Source organism: Corvus brachyrhynchos, unplaced genomic scaffold (assembly GCF_000691975.1).
Source record: "Corvus brachyrhynchos isolate BGI_N302 unplaced genomic scaffold, ASM69197v1 scaffold18, whole genome shotgun sequence".
Lineage (NCBI taxonomy): Eukaryota > Metazoa > Chordata > Aves > Passeriformes > Corvidae > Corvus > Corvus brachyrhynchos.
This window is the reverse complement of record NW_008246064.1, coordinates 4,925,546-4,935,495: the sequence shown is the minus strand read 5'-3', so window position 1 is coordinate 4,935,495 and position 9,950 is coordinate 4,925,546. Positions and strand designations below refer to the sequence as shown.

General features: G+C 39.5%; 1 protein-coding gene across 1 annotated transcript in view; it reads left to right on the top strand.

Moving 5' to 3' along the window:
* Positions 1–9,950, top strand: part of XYLB (xylulokinase) — an 82,748-nt gene that overhangs the window by 22,681 nt on the left and 50,117 nt on the right. The window contains exons 13-15 of the mRNA XM_017746798.1: positions 651–766; positions 3,000–3,073; positions 4,449–4,545. Coding sequence (XP_017602287.1) covers positions 651–766; positions 3,000–3,073; positions 4,449–4,545 — 287 coding nt within the window. The remainder of the gene's footprint in view (positions 1–650; positions 767–2,999; positions 3,074–4,448; positions 4,546–9,950) is intronic.

Sequence of the window (9,950 nt, the reverse complement as noted above, 5' to 3'; positions counted from 1 at the left end):
TGTGGCATCTCTGTGCTGGAGAGTGTTCAAGCTGCTTTCCCCTGGATACGAGTCCAACACTGCAGTATTTTGCAGGAGTGTGATATTCACAAAGAAGGTGACAGTGTAAAGTGTGCAAAGACCATAAAATGTGAAGAGATGAATATTTTACTGCATGGTTTGTTTACTGGCTGTGGTGCTTTCCTTTGCCAGATCCTGGCACAGAGAGAATCATAAGTCTTGTTGGACCCAAGCTGGTTCCTCACAGGTACCATGCTCCTGAAATGATAAATGCAGTGTTTTTTCTGCTCCTTGCAGAGTTATCTCAGAGAGAGTGGTGTCAGGGCAGTTCCCTGAGGAGATGTCTCAGCTGTTCAGAGCTAGCCTGGCTTTAGCATGGCCTGCCAGCCTGGATCTAACCTCACTCACTGGAGAAATGTGTATCACCATCTCTGCACTGTGTTCCTCAGCACCTCCTGTAAAAGTTGTTTTCTCTTATCTCACTCTTCCTTCTCTATCTCTTTCCATAATGAAGTGATTGTATCTTTTAACTTTCCCAGCTTTATTCAGCTGATAAACTAAAAAATAATATCAAGTAAAGGAACAAAATGCTTTAAAAATTTAGAGCTAAACATTTTGGAAAATGCATATGGTGTGTTTGTGTGTTTCAGTTTTAAGAATGGTTCTCTGATGAGAGAGAGGATCAGAGATGACTGTGCTTCAGGCTCCTGGGATGAATTCTCCAAAGCCTTATCATCAACTGTTGCTGGAAACAATGGAAACTTGGGTATGAACCTTAGCAGGGCTGGGACTTTGAGGATTTGCTTAGACACATCCTGCTGTAGGTGTTGTACCTGCTTTTTACTTGGGTCGTGATAAAGGTCAAGAATTAAGTTGACTAGAGCAGTGAAATTGTCTAATGTGTTCTTGGAAATGCTCTGTTGACAGCCTAAGTGTCATTACAGTGTTTTCCTTCAATATTCACTGACCAAGGAAATTATATTTATGGATCTCCTTTGGTCACTGGAAGGGTGTTAGTAACATATTAGCTGTAGAATGTTTGAAACTAGTAATTTCTGAAGGAGGCTTTCATTAAAGTTTATTTCTTTTTCTGAAGACTCAAACCAAGTGAATTAAGTAGCCCCATATTATTTCTTTCTCAGTCATTACTCTAGAATCTTGTTCATGAATGAGTACAAAGCAATGATGTCAAGGAAAGCCCAGATTTCCTGCATTTTCCCCAATGTGTGTCACAGAATCATTTCATCCCTGTTTTTTCCCCCATGTTATGGTTAGTGAATGAAATGTAACAAAATTATGATGATGGAAATAATTTAAAAATACAATTAAACCCATGGATTTGAAGTTTTACATTATTTTCTTTCCCACAGTTTAACAAGTCTAATATATAGCTCTGAAATAAGCTGTTGAAAAGTGAGCACATGTCTAATCAAGATTAAAATGGACCCATTGCAGAGCAGGGTTTGAAATCATCACCATCATCTCAGGTGTGAATTAATATGAGTAAAATTTATGTAAAAATTATAGGCAGCAAAGTTTTTAAATGTAGATATTTAAGCTACAGAAGACTTCACTCCTTAGCAAAGTGAATTTAAGATAGAGCCTCTTGACACTATGAGATTAGATTTTTCATTTTTAGAAGCTCTGTTATGTTGTCTGTCAAATCCAGTCTCTGTGGGGTATTAAAATGACCGGGAATCTCTTTTCATTAGAAGACAAATCAATTCAGGTGTTTTAGAAAATGGGAAGAAATTATTCTAAAACCCCAAAGTCGGCCAGTTTAGACAATATTAAAGAAATTGGAAGTTGATGAAAATATTGTTACTGAACCAGGACAGTGCCTTAAAGATTTAAGATTTGTGTTATAGTATATTCACTTGAATATCTCACTCCTCTATAAAATGGGTGTTTCATGGAAGTCATCCTTAATAACCTATATACTAGAATAACCTCTGAGTATACCTGTAAAAATGCAGTAATCTCCATAATTTCAGTGCCTGGGGGAAGCAAAGCAAAGGCATAGCTGGTTAAATACCCCTTTTATTCCTTGTTCCCTGCACTCGCTGTTGTGTGAGAAGGTGCCTCTGCAGAGGTTTGGAGGTCAGAGTTGGAATGTTGGGATGTGCTTCCCCTAACAGGGCCTGCAGATCTGTGACACACAGAGTTGCTTACTGGCAAGTTTGCAGAATGTTTAACCAAAAAGGTTATGTGTGCTAAAGCACAGTATTATTTTGGGTTTTATTTTGCCAATAATCACAGGTCTCATAGGACAGTGCAGTTTTGTTCCAAGGTCTGAACCTTAGAAACTCTCCTTAGTTTCTTAGCTATTCTGTTCAGTTTTTCTGTCCTCATTTTTTTTGGTCTCCTTCCTTGAATATCTTTTCTGACCAACCCATCAACACGAAAGAAATATTTTTCACAGTTTTTGTCTAGCTGTCTACAAAGCATTACAGCATTTCCTCAGATGTCATCAAAACTATTCAGAGCCCGGCTCTGCTTCGTGGCTTAAAATATCTGATGTTCTCTAATAAGCTCATGAAATCTAATCCAGGGTATGAAATGTTCCAATATTCCTGTACTTTTCTTACCAACTTGCCATTTTTTCTGTGTGTGTGTTTTTTTCTTCTTTCACCCTTGCATATGACCTACTCATACTATTTCTAGTATGATGTTGTTTGGCATGTTTAAGATCCACATTTTGTAAACTGAAAGAATCATAGAATTATAGAATATCCTGAGGTGGAAGGGACCCATTGGGATCATTGAAGTCCAGCTCCTGGCTCTGCACAGGAAAGCCCCAGGAATCCCACCATGTGGCTCAGAGCATTGTTAAGAAGTTGATGTGTGTACTGAAATTAGTAAAGAAACAGGCTGTGTGGTGACTCAAATGTCCAAATACATGATTAAACATCTATTATCATTTTAGCTGTGTGCAGAAATAAGGTTCCAACTCTGGGCCTGGGAGCAAGCGTGACACTCTTTAATGTTCCTTGAGGCAGGTTTCTACTTTGATGTGATGGAAATTACTCCTGAAGCAGTTGGGATTCACAGATTCAACAGAGACAACGAAAAGGTAATAATAATCTAGTTAATGTCTCATACTTTGAAGGAGTGCTGTCAAGACTTCAAATCTTAGCCATTCTGGTTTGTTTTTTTTTGTTTTTTTTTTTTTTTTTTCCTGTTCTGTCTGAAATATTTACTTTCCAGTTTCATTTATTGATGCAAATCCCTGGGATGATTTTCATGAGGAAGTGTTTGGTCTGTAGCTTGAGAGCATCTATGGAGAAATGTTTGAACTAGAACTTATATGGTAGTTTTTTATGATATACTTTCTTTACTGGAAAATGTGGATTTACTGAAACCAACACTGTCTTTGAGACAGGATTAACTTTAAGCTTACTGAGAACTTTGTACACGTACATGACTTAGTCCTTGTTTTTTAAGTTTCAGACACATAGATTAGGGTATGTTGAAACTTTGGGCTGTAATATTTTGTTTATGTGTGTGCAAACTAAAGACCTCATTTTGTTCTGGATGTCTTGGAGTAACCTACAAGCCACACAGTGAGTGGTATATAAGTAACCACAGGCTCAAGTCCAAGAGCAATGAAGTAGAAATTAAGTTATGGGAAGTTCTTTGAATCTTTTTCCTTTTTTTTTTTTTTTTTTTGAGGAATGGATGTTGTTCAAATGCCTGGCTTTCTGGGTGGTACTGAAACTCAAGGGATGTCTTTGATCAATCATGACTCCCAGTCGATTAGACCTCACGTAGGTGAACAGAGATTGATGCTATCTGGTGTTTGCAGTGCAGCTCTACTCTCTTAAGTGTTGGTCGTTAAATGAATGCTTAATCACCTCAGGCTGTTACACAAATGGAGGCACTTACTGCAGTGCATGGAGAAACTCAACTTCATGTTGATTCCCTGTATTTGTTTGCAGTTCAATATTCTCCTGCTTCTGTTGCCTGCCTCGTTGATGAAAGGACAGAAAAATGTTATAGATAGAAAATAAATAAATTAATGGAAAGATTACCCGGTTTCACTTTGTGCAGACAGAAATAGATTTAAACTTCCGTGACATTGCTTAATTCATCTGAATTTTATCTAATTGGTTTAATTTTATATTTTTGAGGTATTGATTCTTAAGCAGTTTGTGGTGATGGGAAATGCATAGGGAAAAGTTTACAACTTGCCCTAAACTTCTTCCCCTTGTGCATCAACTTCAAGTTCGATGTATTTGCCAACAGCACTGAGGTTATGGGTTGTGTTCTCTGTCATGAGTCTTTAGGTCCATCTTGTGTGTATGAGTAAAGAACTGGGCCTAGATGAGAGCAGACTTCAGGGTGAAGACAAGGATAATCAACTATAAACCTGTCTTGTGTTTTTAACCACTCTGCAGCGTGGCATTGTACACTGGGTAAGGTGTTAATTCATTCCCTCTTTCGTACAGGTCTCCAACTTTCCAAAGGAAGTAGAAATACGAGCACTGATTGAAGGGCAGTTCATGGCCAAGAGGATTCATGCTGAAAAGCTGGGATACAAAGTCTGTAAGTATGATGAGAAGCTGCAGGACCAATGGTACTAGAGACCAAAGGCAGTCTGCAGTGATTCTTGTTGTGCCTGATGGATACAGAGACTGGTATGAATTCTGAATTTGGTCTCTTGGAAAAATTATTGATGGCATGTTGGGGGCAAGTTTTTGCAGATGTTAACATTAGAAGGACCAATGATTTAACTTTAAGAAGACTTATTTTTCAAGTGTTCTTGCTGTTTCATTGTTTCTGAGCTGCACTGTCCATTTTTAAATAAGAGTTTGGGCTTTGGTAGCTTGTTAAGTGAAAAGAAGACCAGCCTTCTGCCTTGAGCACAAGACTGTAACTCAGAAAATCTGAAATCTATGTTCAGTTCCTGGATCTGCCATAAGCTCGTCACGTACCTCTTTACCTCTGTTTTCTGTTAATAAGGCAGAAGCCTTTTCCTGTCTTGTGATTTAGAAAGTGAGGGATCCTGCTTCCTAGAATTTATGATATGTTTTTAGCACATTGGAACAACAAAGTCAGCCAGTATTTTACCTAGAGAAGTGGGATCAGATCATTACTGGGTATACAATTCTACAAAAATAATACAGGCAAGTCTGTAGGATTTTTATTGGCATTTTCTGTCAGTGTATCAGCCAGTGGCATCTTAAAAACACTGAATTAACTCTTCTGGAGGGTTTTTAATAAATATTTTATTTTTTAAAATCATATTATTTTTATTTACATCCTGACCTCCTTCTTCACAAGTCATTGCTTGACTCCTGCCGCCAGGCTTTTATATATAATCATGAAGGACAGAATATTTTTATTGTTTATTTTTAAGAGAGAACTCCAGGAGCTGAAAGTTGAGAAAATGCAGAGATACTGGAACAAATCACAAGGCTTGACAACACCACCTCATAAATTTACGCTGTAAAGGTTTTTGTGTTATATATTTTCTTATATAGTTGAAACTGTATTTATTTGTGGAGGTTATTCATGGAGACAGACAGAGTTTCAAATAGACTGTTTAAAATACCTGTTTATCCTTCATTCTTAGATTCTGCTGCACCAAAATCTTGGCTTAGCCTAGAAAGCTCATGGCTGAAGACACTTTTGCACTCTGTAAATGTCAGGGGTTAGACAAGCAGCAGAATGTGAGAAGGACTATTTGAAGTACCAGACAACCCTGACACAGGAACAAATGGGGACAAATTATCTGTAAATACATTTAGGCTGAGTAGGGCAGCCAAAAATCTAAATAGTTTTAGGGTGTGGCTTAATAAGCTTTAAGAATTCTTCTTTAGTATTTTTTTAAATGCTGTACCTGCCTGTAATGAAAAGGAGACAGGTGTGATTGGATTGTATTCCTGTAGATTCCTTGGAATATCACATACTTTTGTTTTGTTGCATCCCTAGGGCCTTTTAGCTATTTGGTAACTTAACAGATGAGTTGCTTTAAAAAAGAACTGCAGTACATAGTGTAGGCTGTGTGCATCTCCCACTTCTCCTTAGTGGTATTATTTAAATGTCATACTCTGTTGTTTGTGTAGTGATGGCAGGCTCACATCTGCATTTGTTGTGTGACAGCTCTGAAAACAGGGTGTGTTCTGAATGTGTTTCAGGGTACGGATGAGCATTGTGGGAGTTACTCCAGCATTGCCAGACTTTCTCTTGTTTAATAGCTGCTATTTTTCAGGCTGCCTTTTTTTTTTTCCTTCCTTTTAATGTGATTTAAAAGCTTATTTATTTTTTGGATGAAATATGCAGTCAGGACCCTTGTGTTTATTCAATTCCTTTTAGACCTTGCCTACATGGGGGATTTACTTTGATATTTCCAGGAATCAAGCTGATTTACATTCAGAAATATAATCACAGCAGGGTAAATCTTTTTTTTTTTTTTTTTTTTTTTTTTGCTGTTGTTTGCAGCAATGGGAGAATACAGTAAGAAGTGCTCCAAGATCTGGAAGGTTCTGTGATGACACCTATTAAATCAATGTGTAAAAGAAATGTATGTGACATGGTCAGTCACAACAAATGCCTTGCTGTGGTGCCCTGAGGTTTGTGTGGTGCTGTCACAGTGGTGCACGAGTCAGAAACCTGGCTAAGAATTTCCCTAGCTCTGGCACCAAGGTGCTGGAAAATGATTTTGGCAGCTATGAACTTGCCTCTCAGTTCTTGGGCCAAATGCAGTTTGGATGGCTGTAATCAGAAAAGCAACAGTGTACGTGAGAGAGAATTTTGTAAAAATAAACAAATAAAAATCTGCCATATAGAGTTTGTCATTATGCACTGTGAACATGACAAACATTAGATAATCCCTTAGAATTTGCTTCCAGTTAATGAATATATTATCTTGCTAGGAGCAGTGTTTTGTATCCTCAGTGTAGCTGGTGCTGCGGGAAGGAGTGCAATGATGCTGAAAGAGCTTTTTATATGTGAGGTTTTGTTCCCAGTTGGATGTGTCCGGCACATTATAGATCTGATATAAATTACAAATAATAGTTTAAAATACCCCTTAAAACAACTCCTCAGGTGCTGTTTGTGCTGCCTGTGACATGAGCTCAGATTTCAGTGCGGGTTTGGTACCAGTAGAGGGCAGGGGATTCTGTCTCATGAATTTTGTCTCGGAGGCTGGGACGTGTCAGTCTTGTTCTGAAAATGGCAGAGTCACCAGATGATCCTTAGGAGAAAGGTTAAACCTTATATTAATTGTGATTTAAGGGCCTTCAAAGTGTGTGTCACTCTGTTCTAATTGCTCTAATCTTTCTCAATCAGGTTTCAGAGGAAATCATTCAGTAACACCCTGTATCCTGTTTTGCTTATGTGCTCAAGGGGTGGACTGAGTGTTGAATCTAGAAACAAACAAGTGAAGTTTGGTCTGTCCCTGTTGTTTACATCCTCCCATTGAGAGATTCATGAAGATAAGGTGAAGGTTTGCTGTTCTGCCTTTATTTTCCGGAATTTTGATTGTATCATAAACACCTTCTGTTTTGTCACTTCCTTTTAGTGCTTGCAGCCATCCCCCTTGGAAAGCCAAGCTCACAACTGTAGTTCAGAGGCTGGACTTACAGCCATTCTTGCTGCATGGTTTGGGGACTCTCTGAAGTCAAAACCATGGTAACTGTGTGGAGAAATGACAGTGTCTGCGGCTCAGTGACACAGGTGATCACAGCAGCTATAAAGCTGTCAGTGGTACAGACTGATCTGCCAGTATATACTTCAATAATTTTGATGATCACTTCAGAGTTGCTTCTATTCCTGACCAAGCAGTCCTAAAGTTCATCCTAAAATTGACACTGACCGGAGAATGTTGCCATGATCCTTGCTTGGACCTAGTGAGGCTCTCCTGGTGAAGACCCACAAAACTGATTAATTTTGGAAGCAAAATCCATCCTCCTCCTTTCTGATAGGTGAAGTAAATATTGCCATGATGTATGTTACATATACTGAAGGAAAACAGCACACAGGTAGGGGTTCTGTGTTGATCACACATGTAGTCAATAGATATTCAAATTACATTCTGCTCTACGGTGTAGAAACCTTCATGTCAATTGTAATCTGAGCCCTGAGTCAATACATACTGGATCAGGTGTGTGCTAGAGTTGTGTTAAGTAAGCTTTTGTGGGACTACAGCAGCAATTAATAAATCCTGCCTGTAGGAAGGCAGGTCATCTGGGGTGGGGTCTGTGTTGAAGCTGTTGACTTGGGACAGGGCTTTCTGTCTTCATGTTTTTGTGCCCATCAGTGAGTTCATAATACTCCAGGTGCCCAGTGTGCTGTTCTGTCACCTTCATACCTTTAAGAATCTGATACTGCTGCCTAACTGTCCTCAGCAGGGGCTGATGGATAGAAGGTGCCACATTTTACAAGTGCAGGCTTTGTCCGTAAAGCCCTGTGTCTGTGATTATCGTGTAATTTATAGTTTCTTACATACGTAAATCCATCACTCACAAATAATGTTGGTGCCCTGAATTCTAGTGACTGTATTGGTGCTTAAGTGCTGGCTGGGGTGACACTGACATGCCTGGGGCTTGGCACTGCTGTAAGAATGAGCTGATTTTTTTCCATGGGGTGCATTCTTGAAAAAAAATAGCAGTCCTGGAGTGCTAAGAAGAAAAAAGGGAATCTCAGAGCATGCTAGGCTTGATTTCTCAGTGATTAGAGGGGGGACTTATATTTCTGAAAAACTCAACTTATAATTACATGAGGGCAAACTCCAAGGTGACAAATTTCCATTTTCTTCAGGTGGTGTTTTCTTCTGATGCTCTTCTCAGCAGGCTGGAGGTAGCAGTAACGTGTGGCATTTTCCCTGCAGGGAAGGCAGTCTGACAGAGCCAGGGATGCTCAGATAATAGAATCAAAGAATCATTAAGGTTGGAAAAGACCTCCAAGACCATCACATCCAACATTTGACCTAACACCACCATGCCCACTAAGACATGTTGTGAAGTGCCACGCCCACTCGTTTTTTGAACACTTCCAGGGATAGTGACTGCACCACTTCCCTGGGGAGCCTGTTCTTAACTATCAGTACAGCATGGAGGAGTTGTGTTTCATTGTTCCTGTTGTCACGTGGAGCCACAGAAACCCATAAGTGAGACCTGAGGCTGTTATTCCACAACAAAGTGTTGGGTTCGTTGGAGGATGAAGTGGCTCTCCTGCTTGGCAAGGCTGGGTGCCACTGCTCCTTGGGATGCTCCAGGGATGCCTTTGTGTCTGGCTATGAGACAGATTTTCCTGCTGGTGGTTGTCCTTGACTGTCTGGTATTTGTGATTGTTCTCTCCAAAACTCTTGCGAATTATTGGGAACGTGGGAATACTTGTTCTGTCAGCCTTTGCTTGCACTGCTAAGTGTGTGTTTACTCCAGTTGTAGCAGTGTTTTGGCTGAAATAAGGAACACTGGGAGTGAGGCCATTTTGTAGTTGCATACAGATTAAATTGATGTTTATGCCCTGCGGGATTTAAATTTCTTAGAGAAATCAATACTAAAATGTTGTGTTGGCTTCGTGCTTGTCTCTTGCTGTTTGCTGCTGAGAGTGCTGATGGTGTTTCAGCAGCATGAGGGTGCTGGCTCTGTTAGGGGCCTTTTGCTTCAGCAAGCTTGTGAAAACAGTTTAAAAATTATTAGAGGACAGTGACAGGTTAAAGCTTTCTTTTTGAAACAAGGTAGTGAATAGTGGCAACAGCCAGATTGGAACATGTAGAACAGAGATGGGGCACAGTGTACTGCTTGGCATGCAGTACAAACAGACCTCATAAATGCCTTTGCATTACATCTTAAACCTATATTTTTGAGGGAGGAGTGTTGGCTCAAGAAGTACTTTGAAATTCATCAGAGGCAGGATCTTCCTCCCAGATAAGCCATTCTGCTGCAGAGGATATTTGTATTTTCTGATGAAACTTCTGGCTGATAAGAGTGCCAGTGTGAGAT